Raw genomic sequence first — 20,972 nt, 5'->3', positions numbered from 1 at the left:
ATTTTTTTATCCTATTTTGTACAAAAAATATATATACATTCAAGTTTGTATGTATGTATAATAGTATGTTGTAATTCTTCTTTATACCTTAGTTCTAAAATTATTAATTTTTATTAGTGTTTTGAAATAATAATAAATATTGTAATTTAAACCTATCGCTCACTGAGAGTATCATATTAAATATTTCCTCTCATAGTACTGTGTCCTACTCTAATTTTTTCATATTACATAAAGCAAACCTTGGAACAACCTTATCAAAAGCTTATAATCTGAAAATCTTCAAAGCTCTAATTAGTAATCCGTAATTTCATAAATGTTTAAATTATTCATTAGATGGGTGTGTATGTATGAAATGAATATGAATTGTATTATATATAGCTGGGATTAATATATATGCATGTATACATTAATATACATAAATATTTATTATTTTAATACTTCTTAAGGAAATCCTTTGTGTGTGTATACTTACAATAATATTTACCAAATTTTTTTGACTCTAAAGCCTTTTTTATCAAAAATTTATATCAACCTTGAAATATATGAATGATTGTAATAAAAAGAAATAAAAGCAATAGAAAACAGTAATTAATAATACGATATATATAATAAAGAATTTTAATACTATTACATTTATAAGGAAGTGAAAAATATTTTTGTCTTTTTATTCTTACCACTTTTAGGCCTTTAAACGATCGACGATCGCGTGATCAAAGTAGTTCCAAGCTGCCCGGTACGATGCCGCAACTCGCCACAATAATGCGAGTAACATATTTCATAATAAGCACCTTTGTATATTTGATGTCTATTAGGTTACTATTTACTAACTTTGCTTTATTTACATCAATAGAAGTTGTTATGAAACGAATGTATGTTAAATATTTAAAACAATATTATCACGATTATATATAACTTATTATAAGAAAAATACAGTTTATTGAAATTAAATAAATTGCAGATTACTTTTAATATTATTTGCCATTATTGTTTTTCTTTTAAATATTTACGTTACCGTTATAAGAGGAATCTAATGTGTAATCCAAAATAAAATTGACTTATACTATAGAGTTGAGAGTATGACGAACTTGGCTAATTATATTTATAAGTTTGAACAATAATTCGATTTATTGAAAAGGCAAGCATTTCAAATTGTGAAAATTATTATAAATTTTCAAATTGTGTAATATGTATATTTTTGATTTTCTACTAGAACGTTTAGTTTTTGATATAAGTAATATTTTATTTTTTCTTATCCTGAATGTCAACTTTTTTCCTCTGTTCAACTATGTCTCACAACTTTTCCTTTGTTTCAACTATGTCTCACAACTTTTCCTTTGTTTTTATCATTAAATGCCATTTCCCGACACATGCTGAGATACTATGTTTAAAAAAGCTGTAAGTAAAGAATTTTAACATAAACGTGGTAAAGCAATATTTCAAAGAAACTATCATTTAGTCAAAGTCTGTAGAATGTCTATAAATGCTTTAAAGTTCAAACTGCAAGGGTACTATTATATTGATCGCTTGCTATGAATTATTCATACACCTTCATTTCTGTTATTATACAGATGTTTTCAAGGTGCACTAGTGTGGTACATTGTTGAACTTTTTATAGTGGTTAGATATTTGTATAAGGTATAAATAGTGCTAAGGTATAATAATATACCTATAGTGCTAATCATATTTTTACTACGTCTAGAAATATTAGAATTTATTCAAGATGGTGCTTCTGTAGCAGCTATGTAATGTAGAGGTTTAATAAATAATCATTTTATTAATTCATAATCCCTTTTAAAGAGACAAGATAATTGACATTGAGTCATCTCGTATCATGACATTTCTTTTCAAATAACGAAGTAACACGATTTGTAAGCAGACATGTTCGAGAACAAAGCTTTCAAGTGTATTGAAGATTTTCCTGTCAATTTCATGTCACTTTCCTCAATTTGAAAGTTGTTACATTTTAACAAGTTGAATGTGACGTGATTGATGAGTACCGACTCCAATATATTTGAAATTAGTTTTTTATTGTGTCACATCATAAATTTCTATAATGTCTACTAATAGCATAATGTTACAATTTCTATTACAATATAACGTAACAATTTTTAAAGTCAAACACTTAACCGTCCACTTATTTAGGCTTTAGTAAGCTTAAATGTAAAATTGACCTAAAACTTCATAATCTAGTCTGTATCATAATGAGATCTAAGAATTTACAAGTATTCATTTAAATGAAACTAATATTTTCGGGTTACTACGCATATTTTATTATTTTAAAAACTACATACTCCCGACGTTTCGGTAACCTTGTAGCAACCGCTACCACAAGAAGCCTGGATTTTAGATTGCCTGAGATGTCAAAGTCTCCGAGGACTTGTTAATTGTTGTTTGTCTGTACAAGTGGCGTACAACCTATTGGTTCTTTTTATCTGCAGCACTATTTTTGCCGGGCATCAACAACCTGATATTAGAGGAAGCTCGTAGTTATGGAAATGACAGCACAATTATGGGGTAACATAAACCCAGTTCTGGGGTAAGAGGAATAAAATGGGTTGCAAAGCAAGAACATAAGTTTCCTCGAAATGCGACGATCTTCTACTGGTATTAGTTATTAAGGTAATCTCGATACTTTACTTTGGGCAACTGCCCAAAAAATTTATTGATCCCAAGTCTAAGCTAGAGCAAAATTTGTTAACCCTACAGGAAGGAAAGACAGCAGTTTACCTCAGGATAAATTCTTTATATCTATTAAGAACAGCTACATAGGTGTGTCGAGTAATGGTGTCACATTTGTAAACACATTGCTAAATGTCACATCACGGATTGGAACATCAAGGAGACCCGTGTGAAAAGTGTCATTAATAACCACGATTTGATTAAAACCAAACTTGCAACAAAGCTATGAAGTTTTAGTTTTAATTTAATTTGCTGGGATGGTTCTCCTGTTTATCAGTCATAACCTTTCCGTAAACATAGTTACTCGAGGTTATGGTTATTAAAGTTTTCAAAATTTCGTTTTTCCTTTTAAAGAAATTATCACAAATCAAATACTTAATACCTATATATAATATCTTGTTAAGTGTAAAATCTCAATACATACATATGTATATATTGAGATTTTACACTTAACAAGAAGTTTATTTTATTGTATGTAAGATTCTTAAATAATTCTTAAGCATTTAAAGAAAATGTCATCATTTATGACATTTTGATTTTGTCACAGTAAAATTATCATGTTTTATGAACAAAGTCAAGTTTACAATTACAAATCCTTAATTCAATTGAAGATTCTTTAATATTTTTGTCTATTATACAAAAGACTACCATTTGAGGCTGAAGTTGCAAAATATTCATTCTGCTTTAAGAATTTGCAGCAAGACACTAATAAATTATGTATAGAGAACAAACAGAGGAGTCCAATTAACTAAGCCGAGATAAATGTTAAGACTAAAATGAACGTATTACAGAGAGACTCATTTTTTGTTTTTATAAGAGCCAAAAATTTTGAATAATAATGGATGTAATTTTGATGTTAAAATTTTTGCTGTATTACGTATGTCATATCATATTATTTAAACTGTCATTTTTGGAAATTAATTCCTATTTGTTTTTGTTCCATAGAAAATTTATCTTAATTTTATGAATATTAATGTAACTTTTATTTCTATTCTCTACAATAATGAACCCTACCAAATCTATTCAATTATGTAACGAAAGTATTATAAAAATTATATAGTGCATGTGGTTGGTAGCTCCTGACCTACAGCCGCGCCGTTAACATTAAATTACTTACGTAATGAATAAATGTATTACTCTAGGGATTACTTTTATATTTCGTCGCTGTCTTATACTTACAGTTACATTTTTATCTTTTGACGAGAAATTGCTTCTAATTTCCGCATTTACTTCAAATTTGTTTAGGTATTAAACTCCAATAACTAATTACTATTACAAAAATTTACCGTTGTTAACATTTCATTTGTATAAACCTATGCAGAAATGGAACTAGATAGTAGTTGGATATAAAATAGTTACTGTGTATAATAATCTTAAAAAAGCCTTTTGTTTGTCCTTCAGTGTCAACAGTTGAGGTGGATGCAGTACTGGGTCGCACGGCATCTCTGCCGTGTGACCTCACGCCAGATACCAACGAGGACAGGGTTTATATGGTACTTTGGTTTAGAAAAAGCGGTGGTAAACCAATTTATAGGTATGTTTCTGAAAAGCAACTTAAAATTGTGCAATTCTTTTGCAATTTATACATAACACTCGCCATTATTTTCTATTTTTACATAAAACTGTAAAATACATTACAACTCATTACTTCTACACATACACTTAAGGTACGTTTATAAAAAGTTAAGAGTTAGTAGAGCAACGCAAATTCACGACAAATTTATTGCTCGAAGATATTCTCACTAAATAACTAAGCCAGTTACGGCGATGTTAATGAACCGTTGGCGTCACCTTAAACGGATGAACAGAAGCCGAGTCTAGTCGATCCAATTAGCTTTCAGAAAATACACTTACAACGAAACGCACTTAAGACGTTTCACGCGAGCTCGTTAGCGATCACACTTGCTTTGCTGGGTTTTTATTGTCATCAAGTTCCGACAGGGCAGCGTCATTCGATCGTAAACATCAAATTAGCCCATGAAAGCACTTAGGAGTTCCATTAGCCTTTGTGTAAAAAAAATCCTTATCTTTTGTTGGAGGCTCAAAATGTTTACGATCAAAGAACCGTCTCTCAAGAATCTATAGAAACAAACTAATAGCTTCCGATGTTTTTAAAAGGGAACCCTCATTGAAAATAATTAATTAGTCTAAGAAAAAATATTCAATAATCAACATTGATTCAAAATTGAAATCTGAAAAAAATAATAAGGTTTTTTTTCTTTATATAACGAAAAAGAAATTGCGGAAAGTAGGTTAAAAATTAATGAAGATACAAGTTAAGCAGACGATAAATCATTTATATTATTTATTCATAACTTGCCGAGAAATTTTCAAGGAAGGCCTACTCCATGGTTAACTTTTTGATGAGATACAGCGGCTTATTGTTCCAAAACATCATAATTATTTAATTTTAATTTACACGAAATAACAAAAACTATAATTTTTTTTTATATACAGTAGATTTTTGTTTATTGCTTTTGTTGGGTTTATTGTACTTACAATCCAGTATCTCAATTTCGTAATAAAAAAATCTTTCTCATATCTGCGGTTGTCTCAAGAATAAACTATAATAAAAATTTACATTAGTATATACATGTGTATTATAAATAAATTCAGTTACTGTAAAATATTATTTACCTGAAATAATAATTTGCTATAAATAATATTATAAAAGGACAAGCCACAAGACACTGAAGCGCCATATTTAAATAAAATTGAAATAATCACAGTAGCTGTTTACCGAGGGACCGATTACACGAAATTGCAATTATAAGCATCTACGCGACAATAACGGCTGGCGGAACGAACGTTTTGCGGGGATAATGCCTTCATAAAAAGCCTACTTAAATTGTTAAATTTACCTGCGAACAGCAGGGTATATAATCAAATCATCTCAGAGATTCTTGCTATATAAATTAGAATGAAAGTCGGATAATGCGAAGGTACCTTGTCCGGAAATTGAAAAACTTCACTGTCGCCTTTTCTTATATTATTCAAAAATTTTGCCGACAAAATAAATTAAAGAACGGACCATGTGCCAATTTACGCACTTTTATTAAACTGGTACAGCTACGTGACTGTGTTTGCAACCTCTTTTATTTACATAAAAATGTTTTGTTTGGATATTTCCAAAAAATATTAAAAAATTTGATGTCTCTGCTTTTCATTTTGAATCATTAGGTAATTAAAGTAACATAAATATAATTTTTGATTATTTTTTTTATTCTAATAAAATTTTGTTGAAATCAATTGTTGAAACTTATCTAAACCATTTCATTGCTTTTCTTGCCATCAGAAAATATTCCCCTTGTGTCATTAAAAAAATTGCAAATTCATATACATTTTTTTTCACAAACATAATTAGTGATCGAAGCGTAAATTTCAGAGCTAGTTACATCGTAGAATGTAATTGGCATATGCTTGAATAAAAATTTTTCAGCTTTGATGTGAGGGGCAGATCATTCAATAAAGCCCTTCAATGGTCAGATCCTGGTGCTTTTGGACCTCGAGCATATTTTGTGACAGTAGCACGACCTGCAGCTCTAACTTTGAGTTCCGTTCAATTGGACGATGAAGGCACCTACCGGTGTAGAGTTGACTTTAAAAATTCTCCCACGAGGAATTTTCAAATACGACTCATCGTCATAGGTGAGTATCTTTTAGATTTTGAAATGCTTACTATTTATCTATTTGTTGGCTTATAAATCAACGTGTTACACATAAAATTAACCTATTAAACCAACATAATTTAAATATTTTAAGTTTAATTTAATTCAATTGATAAAATTATATAAATATTTAATTTTTTATGATAAAATTGATATAATAATATCTATAGTAAGGGGCTATTTAAAAAAAATACTGTAAAATAATGCAAAATATTATTCTGGAATATAAAAATCGAGACGAAATCAATTTAGTCATTATGGATGAATGGGGGCATGGCAGGCGGGTAATGACGTTTCGCGGACATTTTAATTATGGTCTGTCGTCCCGGGTTCTAAGCTCCACGTTGATAAAAACCGCCAACGATGACATAGATAAAATCTGGTGAAGACAGATTGAATATAAGAGGAAATTAGATTTAAATAGATAAACACTTTTTCTCTTTTTAGTTGTTTATTATCTATAAATTTATCATTTGTAACAATAAATAGCTGTAAATGTATTTTTAGTAATGTAAAGAATACGTCGTAAGGACTTTTCAGACTACGAATAGTTAATATCATTTAAATTTGAATGCTCTTACCCACCATATAGCAATAATTTAAACAAAAGACTTTATCTACTAAGGGTAGTAAGAAATGTATTATATCTCACTTCATATTATAACAAATTTTATTAACTTTTTAATATAACTCTTCAGTAGTTTGTGACTTGAGGTACGTATGGTTGCTATAACTCATTAAACCATTTCTATAATATTTCGCACCGTTGATAATATGAATGTGCAATCCATTAAACAAAAGTCATTGGTTTCAAAATTTTTGTGCTAGAAATTAAATATATATTATAATTTTAAAAAGTGTTATGTCATGTAAAATTTTATTTAAATCAATATAATGCTGATGGTAAAATCATGCAATACGTTTATACAATCTACTATTAAATAAGTGAATTGTCACTATGAAGCGTATATATCATAGCAGTCACATGAAATGGGAACACATTTCTTAGAAAAATTTGACACCTAGTAGCCTATTTCTTAGAAATGTGACATTTTTTTTTCAACAAATTACCCTATTAAACAGAAACAAAGGGGTAAGGGAGGCGAATTTCGTTTAAAAGAACAAAGCGTTTAAAGTCAGCATACCATATGTGCAATTCCATTCAAATCCATTAAGCTTGTACTACAAAGAAGCAATTTGCTTGCAATCTTTTGTAGGCAAAGAAACTGCGTTTACAATGAACGTGTAATCAGGTGTTACCAACATAATAAATCAGACAAGTATATAAGTATATATCATGAATTTTACTTTTCATAACTTTTTTTTACAAATAAAGAAGAAAAATGTTAAGATCTTTGTAAATAAATCAATCGAAATCTTATGAATAAATTTTTGTCAACTTTTATTATTTTTAGCTACATAGTTACATTTAGTAAAATTATGTATCTTAATTAAGTATCTTAATTATTGAAGTAATAAAAATCTTGACAACAGTCTGTAGAGACTAAGCAAAATATGTAAATGAAATTTTGGCCCAGTAGTATGAAATTTTCACCCGAATTCCTAACATCATATTATATTATTATTAGGTAATTATTATTGATTTTAATTTTATGAAATTAATTATCGTACTACCTTCCCTCAGGTATTTGTTTTGAATTTAAACGTAATCTCATTTCTTCCATACAAATATCTTCTATTGACAATTTTGACATTTCATAACTGAATTTAAATAATTCTGTTAGGGCTTTTATCGTTCAATGGATCGTCTCGCACCCTAATTAAATTATATTTGGTCCTTAGCAAGTATTCTAAATACGCATATTATATTATGATATAATTTACTCCAAGAGAAATTTGGTCAAAGTACATATACCGAGTCATTCATATCTCATAAGCCGATTAGAAATCATATTTTCTTTGACAGTAACCTTCAAGGAAGATAATTTTTGATAAATAATAAGTAATTTTATTCGTCATTGAAATTTCGAATACATTTCTCAAAGCCTTTCGTTCGTTCTTCATATACTGTGTATAGTTGATATTTCATTGATATCTCTTATCTATTTAAAGTAACTTATGCTTCAGAGCTATATTTCAAGTAATATTAGATAAATCTTTTAATTTTCCCTTGAATGATATATGTAATAATTTTAAAATGTTTTATAGTACCGCCGCACCAAATGTTGTTGTATGATAAATCTGGCGGTGACATTTCTGGCGTGTTCGGGCCCGTGGAAGAAGGATCAGCTCTTGTACTTATCTGTGAAGTTCGTGGAGGTAATGTACTAAATGCATTAATGAATACAATTTATTTTATGTCTTAAAAATATAATACCTATATGGGATCCCCTGAGAATGTCATATTTATATAGATCCCCTGTTATAAGCGCTTTGAAAATTCAATACGAAGTATTTTTGATTTTAAGTGAGCCATTAAAGTAATATTGTAAAATTGGATGCTTTGTTGTTATGAATTTTTAATTTATTCATATTTCATCGCAAACAATGCAATCAACAATAGTGCATGCGGCTATAGTGCGATAATCATTCGTCAAATTTTCTATTACCTTTTTGACGTTTGAAATATTGTTTATGTGCACAATACGACTTAATATGTTACAACTTTAACGACTGAGCTATTGATCGATCTGATAATGTAACTACTGTTGTTATAAAACTAATATATAGTGACATATCGTTCCCAAGATAGATTACACAATTCCACATATAACATCCATCATAAGTATTCATATTTGCTTTTATCAGAGTTTAAGGAAAAAAATAGAATCATAATGTCTCTGATGCCACCTAGTATGATAATGGAAATTAACACACATCTAGTTTTTTAACGTTTGACTCTTTAATGGAAACATTGGAAGAGATATTTCATTTCGATGAGTTCATTGAAAAGTCCGCAGTGTGGACGGCTGGCTGCTCGCCAGTATAGTAGGCCACTTTTAAAGGATAACAGTGTTTTTCAATTCTCATCCTTATAATAAAAGTTGTTAGAATTAATGATGTTATGTGTCAAATGTTAACTGTACTCTGGAAGGATTATCTTTGATTGTGTGCTTAAGAATTAACAGTGAATGTTATAGTAATTAATGTAGTAATTTGATGTAGGATGTGATTTTTTTGTAGAGTCAGTTAATTCTAAATATTATATAAAAGTTAAATCTGCTGTTTTATACAGAGCTGAAACTTTATTAGAATTAGTAATAACAGTATTTTGATTAATGTCTTTTTTGAATGTATGTATTTTATAATGGAATAAATTTCATTATTGCCTAGCACAGTGGTGTAAATGCTTTCATTTCTGGGAACACTTCCAGATACTTTTATTAAATAGCCCATCTTATGACTAAAGTCGCTCATTGCCTACCTGGAACATTGCCAACCTTGCGACTCTTACGTATACAGATAGGGCCCTACTTGCAAGATAATTGGTATAAAACTTTACGAATGGTCCTTTGTTTACAATGTGTATATTTTAAATTTCTTTATAGGAAAACCAGAACCAGTAGTATCTTGGCTGATAGACGGTACTCCAGCAACACAGTATATTGGCGAAAAGACAGACACACACGTGGTTGTAAATAGATTGGAGCTTCAGCACGTGAGGAGAGGAGACCTAAATAAAACTTTTAAATGTAGAGCAGGCAACACACATCTTGTGCCCCCACAAGAGAAAGCGGTTAGGCTGGAGATGAATTGTAAGTATGGAAATAAGAAAATAAACAATGGTACTTATATGAAGTTTCCTTGTTTGGAAGTCAATTATAGTAGGTTAGAAAATATAAGAATCTGCTCTTTTACTTTGTTCGTAAAAAAACATGTGTATTTACATTGAAGAAAGTTATTTTATTAAGATATATTTTAGTCAGGATTATTTAATACTTTTTTTGAGTGCGTTTCAAACATGTTATTTGTAACTGAAATCAGAGAATTCAAATTTTGGATATCCTTAAAAAAAGATAAAATTGTTATCAAACTATATAAAATAAGAAACATAATTTTTGTGAATTAAATATTGGATAAATGTTATTTTAACATAATATAATTCAAATGTATTCCAAACATAGTATGTAATGAAATAGTCACCATAGTAAATGTTTTATATCTCACACAGTAATTTAAGGTACATAGAACTTTGCTTTAGTGGATTTTGTCCATTGTGTCGGTGGCTGCTTCCAACGAGAACAATTAAAAATAGTTTCAAATAAAACGCGTGTACAATACAATTTGTTGGGCAATAAAATACCATGCATAGGCATTTTTCTTTTTAAAAAATCTAAATTATTCGCCGTTACTAAAATAAATAACTAATCTGCATCAAATATATTACATTTAATGTAACCTGTACAAAAAAGAGTACTCTATATAAAATGACATAATATTACGTTATTATTGGACTTTTAGTGGCACCACTGTCGGTATCACTTTTAAACCGGCCACAGAAATTGCTAGCGGGTGCAACGACAACGTTACGTTGTGTGGCGGAAGGCAGTCGCCCGCCAGCAGAAGTAACTTGGTACAAGGATAACAGAAGCTTCGAGAAGAATGAAGTAAGATGTAAAATGTATAATATTTAGAATTCAATGGGTTGTTTTTGAAAATTAAAACTTGTTTTTGAAACACTATGGTGGGTTAATTAATGGCTCATATATCTATTATAAATGAAGCATTAAGGTAATCTAATTTTAATTAATTTTATTTATAATACATGTATGTAAATCTTCTTATATATACTAGATTTTATACAGACACTTTTCTGTGGTGACAGATATTTTAAAATTGGTGGTTTTTCATTAATCTGACATTCTAATAATTTTTTTATTTTTTAAATTCAGTTTTTTTAAATAAATATTGGCATTTTTAGGTTAGTGATCATTCAAATGAAACATGGACAGTCAGTACACTAGTATTCACTCCCACGCCGGAAGATCACGGCTTGATCGTGAAATGTGTGGCTGTAAATGTTGCGCTTCCCAGCAAATCGATTGACGACCAACTTAAACTGAATGTTGTATGTTAGTATTAATTTTTCAAATAATATAATTATAGCTTCTTACTTTTAAATAAAATATTTTCTGATGTTTTAAATGCGATAGTTCTTCTGTTTATACATATATATATGTTTATACATATATATATGTTTATACATATATATATACCTAAGCTAAGTACGATAAGTACGCTCAAAGAAGCTTTGTTCATGAATCTAAATAAAATAGAGAACTTATTTATTATCCCTAAAAAATTAATTGAAATAAAAGTGTATATTATTACAGTGATATATATTACAGAATGCCTTCACTGTGATTTGAAATTTCGGTAAACAAGTGTTAATTACCAATATACCACAAGACTGAATAAAATTTATCACTTTATAAAATTTCTGATAAATAATGAGATCTAAGACTTTCGCGAGTTTTATTCATTTAAATGAAACTAATATTTTTTGGGATATACTACGCTTTATTTTTTGTTAAAACTACATACTCCCGACGTTTCGGTTACTTTTCAGCGACCGTGATCACGGGCAGACGAGAAGTGAATGTTTGTCAGTTGGTCCTGTTATTTATCATCTACCGCCATTGATTTCTTAATTTTCTGGCGTACCGCTCTGGATGCAAGCAGAATGCGCTTACGGTGTCCTGAGGTCCCGAGGTCCCGAAGGTGTCCCAATACGGTTACGGTGTCCCGAAGTATATCCAAAAAATATTAGTTTCATTTAAAAGTTCTGATAAATTTTGAACTACAATAAAATTAAATTTTTCAATACGATCAACTTACTCATTCACAGCTAAATGTAATTTTCAAATAGGTTAACGTCACCAAATCTACTTCAAGTCACTTAAAATATTTGCTAGTCAACTAGAAACTAGTGCTATGTAAGATTCAATTTATCCGGGTCAGTAGTTGCAATCGGTATGACCAAAGAGAGGAACGTCAAACGTGGTTACCATCACCCATGTAATTGTGCCCAATAGAGCATTGTGAATTTGATGGTATGATGCTGCGCAGTCAACTTCTATAATTAATTAAGTACGATTCTAAAGCAGATAACAGTTTCTGTTTGAAGAAAAAAAATATTTTTTTTTCACTTTCATTAACTTATTAAATAAATATAAATGTATATTATGTATAAAAAATATTTTAATAGAATTTCGTTTTTTTTTTAATCATTCCACCATTCTGTTTCCTTGAGTGTTGTCTTTCACACAATAAAATCTCTTAACATTACGTGTATACGTTTTTCCAGCCTCGGTAATTTTTTTATTTTTTATAAAATATAAATTATATTGTATGAACATCCTCTCTTATTCTGCAGACAGCCCTTTGGTGTCTTTGACACTCGGCAGCACACTAAATCCTCATGACATCAAGGAGGGCGATGATGTATACTTTGAATGTAATGTAAAAGCAAACCCGCGGGAGCATAGAATAACATGGTATCACAATGTGAGTATTGATCAGGGACTTGCGCTATTAAGAACAGTTGAAGTTATATTAGAATTAGAAACACAAACCTTACAGCTAAAAAATACAAAAAATAATTAATTACATTAAAATATTTTTTTTTTACTTTTGCAACGAAGGTACAATCGAAGTTTAAATCTGCGACAAATTTATTATATGCATTTAATAGAAGGTACTTTATTATGACGTATTATATTCTTGTCATGTTAATTTAACCAGCTTAGCTAATTATGTGAAACAAAACAATTTTTAAAAGAATCATGCTATGATAAAAAAGCAAACGCAGTCATTGAAAACGCAATTTTCATAATTAATTCATAATGATTTCCAACATAGGACAGACAGGTGACACAGAACATGACATCTGGTATAATCCTGAGCACCCGTTCGCTGGTTTTACAAAGAGTGACGCGACGGGAAGCCGGCCAATATTCATGCAGGGCTGCGAATGCGAGGGGGGAAACTTCTAGCGAGACAGTGTTACTAAGGGTGCAATGTGAGGCACTTCATATTAGTAAAGCTTAACACATTTATTAGTCGTTTGAAATACTCCATTACCATTTTTATTTGATTTTCTTGTAACTGTGTCACTTTTCATGATTTCACGTTTTTTATTTAAGGATATATTTTTTAAATCTTATTGTACGTTTAGTTGATGAACGTAATCTTGTTTACCAACCATAATTTTGTAATCTGTTTACCTTGAAAATATTTTTTTTATGCAATCATAAGTCTTTCAAAATATATAGCGACGTAAAATCTGTTTTAATTCCGTCGTTATTAAGTAGATACTATCATGTATAGATACTCGTATATATAACAATGTACAATTTAAACTATACATATATAAATATGTATAATTGCTTTTTATGTTTTCAATTTTATCCAATCATACAGAATATCACAAAGAGTTAGTTCATTAAAAAAGAAATTTACCTTTGTGAGAAAGTAGAAAAATATTAACTTGTAAACTGTCAGTTAAATCAAATCAAAAGCGTTTATTAAAATACTTAAAAGTTCTTGTTTCATACCATTATAGATGTTGAATTCATATAAAAGCAATTATGATATCACTTTACTGTGTTCCTTAAATAAAGATAAGATATCTCAAGGAAATAAATAACAATATTACATAGCGCTGATAAAAATAAGTCCGACGTAATTAAATTAATACCAGTCCTTAGGGTAGTTTGCCGTAATTAATTACAAGTCGACGTATAATATCTTTATGAAGGTACATTCATACGTTAACAATTGATCGTGATATTAACTTCAAACTTGACCTGACCTATAAAGGTCTTATGGCTACCGAAAGTTATTAAAAATTTGTTTGCTACTCTTAAATTGTAATTAAAATCCTATTAAAGTGAGTAAGAGAGAAAGACTATATATTAAAATGTGTGCGAGAACCTAGGATTAAAAACAAGATTGATTTTTATATGACCTATATAATTGAAACATTTATTTTTTTTTCCTTTTCATATGAATTCGGAAGTTTAATTACCAGGCAGTATTATATAAAAGTCACAATAGACGTTTCGGGAACTGAACACTGTTATACAAATAACATTTGTTTCAATCTGTGTAATCAACGATAGAAATATAGACTGGGCGTTTTCGTATTTATGACTTTAATATCACGACTTTAACGCCCATAACATTTTACTTTCAACAAAAAGGCGGTTACGTATGTTAATGGAGTTGTATTTTACATTTCAAAATTTACATTTTCCTTGTTAATCGTTATCTCATAAAACATAGTCCGCATCCCGTATAATCACACAATTTACATATCCTAACAAACGTCGGATACGACATGTAACAATAAAATGTCACTACGGAATATGAATTACAGGGCTATAAATACTGATGTGTCTGCGGGTAGGTATTCAAATGATTGCGGTTGGGATCGACGTACCGGTTCCTTCCGGACCGGCCGCATAGTAATTGGCTCTGAAGGCGGTACTGTAGTAAATCATCGAAATTATTGCCCAATATTACTACGACTCTGCAACCTTTGCAATCTGCTGTTTTGTGGCTCCACTTTAATTCATAGAGCTTTGTTCCAGTTCGCTAACCCAGAATAAATTTCCTTTTGAATTCAGTAACATTTCATATCGTGTTCTAGAAACATATTATATCAATTCAAAGTAATTGTGTAAGGTTTCCTTTTAGACTTGGACAGACAGATATCAGTTTTAGAAACTTGTTAGTTACCACAGTGGTGCACCTTAATATTATCTTATTTTGATTTAATACATTTGTCATAATATAGATATATATATACATATATCGATTTTTAAAAACAATTTTTTGCTATGCCCGCTATCCTGTCTAAATAAGAATAAAGAATTCATGCACTTCTTAACTGACGGATTTGTAGAAAACATTGGTGAAGGCTTTATAAATATCATCATCAACCTCAATTAAGGTTTTATAAATATCATCGTCAACAGTATCATCATTTTTAATAAAAAGAAATCTATTTAAGTTTTGACATAATAAAATTAAAATAAACAAATTCTTTATTGAAGTCAATATATTATAAAATAAATCTATTTCACAAAGTGGATAATATTCTATAAAGAAAACTAACTGGTCTAAATAGAATTTTATACTCTTGGGAGTCTTATGTTTCTCGAGAACACTCGTGCTCTCTAACTACTATTGAACTCCGACTCTTAGAAAATTTTATATAAGATTAATGTTCAGATGCACCTGTCTGTGGGATGTCATCACCTAGGGTGGTTGGAGCTGCTTTGGATGAGTCTCTTCAAGTCCGTTGTTCTGTGAATGCCGACCCAGCTGATGTCGTATTCCTTTGGCAATTTAACAATAGTGGAGAGAGTTTCAATGTATCACCGGCAAGATATGGTAATTTATTTTATTATTTGTTAAAGTTAATCTCTTAGCGGTAATTCAAACCTTGAAACTTATAAGCTACACGAGTATTGTGATATACTGAGATCGAAGAGTATTTATTTAAATTAAACTAATATTTTTTTTAGGACTACTACGCGTTTTTTATTATTTTAAAAACTACATACTCCCGACGTTTCGGTTACTTTGCAGCAACCGTGATCACGGGCAGACGAGATGTGAAATATGATGAACATAATAAAAATACGCGTAGTAATCAGAAAAGTAGTAGTTTCATTTATATCTGATATACTGTATAATCTTGCTCTAGTGAGAATTTTACATTCTCATAAATGAATATTCAATTGGCTCTATGAAATGGCATATTATTAATTTCTCAAATTAACATGAATAAACCGATCGAAAGGGAATATTTTAATTCTTCACATTTTTTTTGCTACTAACAAATCTATATGAATAAATATAAAAGCAGTTCTAATTATTTCACATGGTTTACGAAGGTACGTTGAATGGCAGCACCAGCGAATTAAGGTACACACCCGCGAGCGAAAGAGACTACGGCGCCCTCACGTGTCGAGGAACAAACAGTGTCGGTCAACAGGCACAGCCTTGTGTCTTTCAGATTGTACCGGCAGGTAAATGAGCTTAGATCGAGCTGGAATATGTTGTCTTAGTTTATATAAAAGTTTTAAACAATGCTTGTATTCTTATCGTATCAATAAATTCAAAGAAATAATTGTATGTAGTTAAAATGTCATTACCCAAAAATGTACTTTTAAATATCATTATTTTGTAAAAGAAGTTTAGTAAGAAACTCAATAATTACATAATAGAACTGTTGCTGATTTATGAATTAATAAGCTGTTATCACAATTGAGAGATTAAGGATTGAGATAATATATAAACTATTTATATATAATAGAATTTTACATAACCTTAGCAAGACCATCTCCACCAAGAAACTGTACAGTTTCAACTGGAAACAATTCAAATTGGATCGAAGACTCTATTGAAGAAGCTATTGACTATCTTGTTGTCAAATGTGTCGCGGGATACGATGGGGGTCTACCACAACTTGTCGTTTTGGAAGCTTTGGACTCTCATTCTGGCGTTTTAAGGTTGAATATTACTGCTAATGAGACGAGTAAGTTTTTGCTTCTGAAGCAATTTAACAATGTTTAAGATTTATTTTTGTAGAGTAATTTTTGTTTTATTTTTCTCGTATCTCGTTTCTGGTCTTTTTATTATTGTTCTTGTTATATTTAAACAAAATCCGGTAAACTTAAAGGCTATTTTCAGCGCTCTTTGCTATAAAAGAAACGCAAAATTTCTACATTAGCTCCGAATAAATATGCAAATACCAGAAGAGCATCTATTTACTAGTATTTACCCTTACGTATATAAACACTATGCCTCACCGTAGCAAACACGTCACTTACGCTATCAAATATTTACCCATACTGTAAGTAGTTACGTATTGAAATTACAAGATATCCATAAATACCAGTAATGGAATTTGTTTAATGCCGTCTATAAATACAGTTACATCAAATAAGATTTTAAAAATATCATTCAAGGTAAAGTTATAGTTGAATATAATTGAAAATCATCATAATAAAATCTTACTTTTGCTCATAATGTAATTGAATTCTAAAATGTTCGCTATTTCTTGAATAACATTAATTATACAGCAGTAATTACATCGTTAGCTGGCCGGAACCAAACCGTGTTGCTTCGATTTATCATGAATTCACTTTTTATTAAAATTGAGTTTTATACCATACGTCATTACAATAATAATAATTACTCCGACTACTTGTGAATGTCATTGTATTTTATATAAATTACTTTGATGACCTTAAATGTTATCAATAAATAATCCTCAACCCTTGAAATAGAAATCTATTTCAAATAATGATTGTAATACAGATAATTTTATTATTTTTGGACTAATAGTTTGTATTTCTATTTGTAGTTTAGTTAAATCTTAATATGCTGGGAAAAAAATTTCCTTAGTTCCTTAGAGTTCCTTAGATATTTTGTTAAAAGTTTAGAATATGAAATTTCATTTCATTTTAAATTAGACGGAGTTGTAGTATTCCTAGTGCCACTTGAGGTACTATGGTCGGGAGGGAAAGCGTTGCGCCTCACCGTTCATTCTAAAAACGACAAAGGAGCCTCAGATCGAATTGTAATTCAAGCCCTGTCTTATCAAGACCCGGAGCGACGGACAGGTATTCTTTAGTTTCGTGCCGGCTAATTATTTCGTTAAATATACTTTGCCACTTAATACATTATATATTTATATCTTAAATATAAGTCCTAAAGATATTCCTATTTTAGATGGAAGCCAAAGCTTGATGTCGGGTATGTCTAGCACAGCGTTTTGGACTATCATCTTGACAATTTTATTTTGTACCAGCTGTGCTTTAGTTACAATTTTGTTTATCAGGAAGAAGAGGTGAGTTACAGAAACAGTATATATAATTATCATTTAAATTATCAATTAATATTTTATGATGAAAGGGCTCGAGCAACGTCTAAGCAACAAACGCAGGAACTTCAACTTAACTCTGATGGCAGACAATATGTGGTAGCATATACGTTAAAACCACCCAAACAGGCGCAACCAGATATTCTTAACCCACAACCTGGTAAGAGTTACTAGGATATATATTTATCCGAACAAAAATGTTACATACAGACGTCTTTATTATCAAATATGAAGCATATTAAATAACATGCAATAAATTGCTTGTGTAATTTTATTTAATATCATATTATAAGTGTCAAAAGTAAAAACTCTTTACATCCCATTAAACTCGTACACAAATAAGTACGTTTAACATATTCTTTAAATATTGAAAGCCAGCCTTTAGTAAAACTGTAAATATAAACATATATATTTTTTAGATGGGAACTCTTTAGATTGTGGAGTGGACGCTGTCAAAAATGGGACTTTTCATACAAGTGAGAGCGATTCGCGAGAGCAAGCGAGTATATCCGACAAAATGGTACAGTTAACTTTAAAAGTTTTGGCTATAGAATTCTATTCACATAAATATTTTTTTTTAGTACTGACTACGGCAGCCTACCAATGTGTTATCTGTGTACCTTTAAAAAAATTCTGTGAATCAGTTTTACATTTTTTTGCAGTCGACATCCTCGAGCACAATGGCAAACAAACTAGTAACTATAAGTACCTCAACGCTCAGCAGACGAGAACATCTCATTGCTGAGGAAATACCAGGTCCAGAGAGTTGTGTATAATGTTATAAAATAATTAGGCAAATTTGTAATTTTTTGTTATTATATTTATTGACTGTGAAAATTGTGATAAACTAACTGTAAATATTATAAATAAAGAGGAAAATAAATCAAGTTTAATTAAGAAACTTGTTTTTTAATTCTACCTTTGTTATAAACAAAACATGAAAATTACGATTTACTAGTGGTGACATACTACTTGCGTGGTTTTAATTAGTATATATAGTATTTTATTACATAAAACAATTTAATTAAAATAATATTGAAATGTAAATGTACCTATCGATATCCATTTACGGAAGCAATCCGATCCACATAATTACATGACAGCAATAATATGATTCATTACAATTCACGCATCATCAATGAAGGCAATTTAGTTAATAGTGCCATCAAAACTGTCGAGGTCATTTCGTAGCATAAGTTCTTCTTTACACTGAAAACGAAATATCACATTTTAGTCATTATTATTTATTACTTGAAATAACAAGCTTAATTTCTTTATAATATAGTAGTGTAAAAATCCATAACTTTATTTCGGTGTCATGTAATGAACAAAGTAATTAAAAAAACTTTTTTATTAAACCAAGGCATTCGTAAAGGTTTTTATCAAATATATATTTCCTCACAAATCATGAAAAAAACATTGCCAAATTCTATTTAACTCATATATATACATATGTAGATATAGGACATAATTGTTAACCACTGAAATATTTAATTAAAACGTCTGTGTTGCTTGAATTTAGTACCAGTGAAACCTCAATGAAAATTCTTTGCTCATATTAAACTGGGCCCTTATGTAGGAGGTTTTTCCAATTTGTATCCATCAACTTGACTTAAATAAACTTTGGTCTTTTTGTGCTCCCGGCTCGATTAACTGGGCGGCTTATTGCTCGTTTCTTTTTAAACGTTTACTCTGCTATTGCTTTGCATATAAACTGCTATGCCCTACCGGGCGTTATCATTGTATATTTTGCATGCAAAATTATAGCATCGGCATAAAAAATATTGTTTCTGAATATACATTTATTCTATTTTTTAAATATATGTTATGTTATAACTCATTGAATTTTTTATTTACCGTAAACGTATTTAATGTAGTGAGGTTAATCACCTATATGAGTTATGCAGGTCTTGAGGGAAATCCCGACAGCGCAATAATGAACGGCAATCCTATAATGCTCAGGCCAGTTAAACAATTAGGATTGCTCTCAGCTAATATTCTATTAACGACTTGAGGAGAAGTATGGTTTTTTATTTCAGAAAACCACATTTTCCAAAAGTAAATTTAGTTGATTTTTTTATTAATTAGATTCAAGGTTTTTAAATTTATGATTTAATGTAACATCTCTTTGATTTCATACAGTTTTTGTCTCATAATTAATTATTATGTACTAACTACACTTCAAAGGTATTAAATATTTTTTGCAGATACCCACTGGAATTATGTTTTTAGTAGGTAAAATTATAAATAATAACAAGAATTTGAGATATTTTACCAAAAAAAAATATATGTTGACTTAATGTTTATGTAAAAATTTCGTAACTTTCAATTTATTTAATGAATATTAAATAAAATAGTTAAATGATACAAAACAGGTGGCACTGATAAATTGATGTTTGTGCTTTCCATATTATGTTATATCAACCAACTATATATGACTAAAAATAGCTGTCAAATTATCTTTATAGCTATACCTCTGGGTTTCATTACATGAATTTTGCGTTAAACATGAAAATAAATACAAAACATATAAGCAGTTTTTGCTTACTTCTACTAAAGATACATAGGAAGACATATTTAAAGAACATCATACAGATTTTGGTATTTTTTGTAAATAAATTACGTAAAACCAAAAGATTAAATTTCCTATAAATTAATTGGCAATTAGTCCATTATTTTTATTTTATTTTATATGATATGATTTTCGTGAATTATTTTAAGTTAGCGAAGACATAAAATTCTAATTGTTTCCTATAGAGATTTAG

The 20,972-nt window shown here is 29.6% G+C and overlaps 1 protein-coding gene across 3 annotated transcripts in view; it reads left to right on the top strand.

Annotated features, from left to right (window-relative positions):
- Positions 1-19,108, top strand: part of LOC116772985 (synaptogenesis protein syg-2-like) — a 64,906-nt gene extending 45,798 nt beyond the window's left edge. For 2 of the 3 annotated variants that reach the window (XM_032665327.2, XM_061528531.1), the window contains 16 exons: positions 4,081-4,213; positions 6,119-6,327; positions 8,517-8,627; positions 9,857-10,063; positions 10,770-10,915; positions 11,230-11,380; positions 12,685-12,815; positions 13,170-13,329; positions 15,546-15,707; positions 16,214-16,348; positions 16,654-16,857; positions 17,798-17,947; positions 18,057-18,174; positions 18,240-18,367; positions 18,627-18,727; positions 18,870-19,108. In XM_032665327.2, coding sequence (XP_032521218.2) covers positions 4,081-4,213; positions 6,119-6,327; positions 8,517-8,627; positions 9,857-10,063; positions 10,770-10,915; positions 11,230-11,380; positions 12,685-12,815; positions 13,170-13,329; positions 15,546-15,707; positions 16,214-16,348; positions 16,654-16,857; positions 17,798-17,947; positions 18,057-18,174; positions 18,240-18,367; positions 18,627-18,727; positions 18,870-18,983 — 2,360 coding nt within the window. In that variant the 3' untranslated portion in view covers positions 18,984-19,108. The remainder of the gene's footprint in view (positions 1-4,080; positions 4,214-6,118; positions 6,328-8,516; positions 8,628-9,856; positions 10,064-10,769; positions 10,916-11,229; positions 11,381-12,684; positions 12,816-13,169; positions 13,330-15,545; positions 15,708-16,213; positions 16,349-16,653; positions 16,858-17,797; positions 17,948-18,056; positions 18,175-18,239; positions 18,368-18,626; positions 18,728-18,869) is intronic. The other variant, XM_061528532.1, reaches the window with a different exon arrangement.
- Positions 19,109-20,972: the final 1,864 nt, after the last annotated feature.

Source organism: Danaus plexippus (genome assembly GCF_018135715.1).
Source record: "Danaus plexippus chromosome 18 unlocalized genomic scaffold, MEX_DaPlex mxdp_20, whole genome shotgun sequence".
Taxonomy (NCBI): domain Eukaryota; kingdom Metazoa; phylum Arthropoda; class Insecta; order Lepidoptera; family Nymphalidae; genus Danaus; species Danaus plexippus.
The sequence above is the reverse complement of the archived record's forward strand: the minus strand, read 5'-3'. Positions and strand labels throughout refer to the sequence as shown.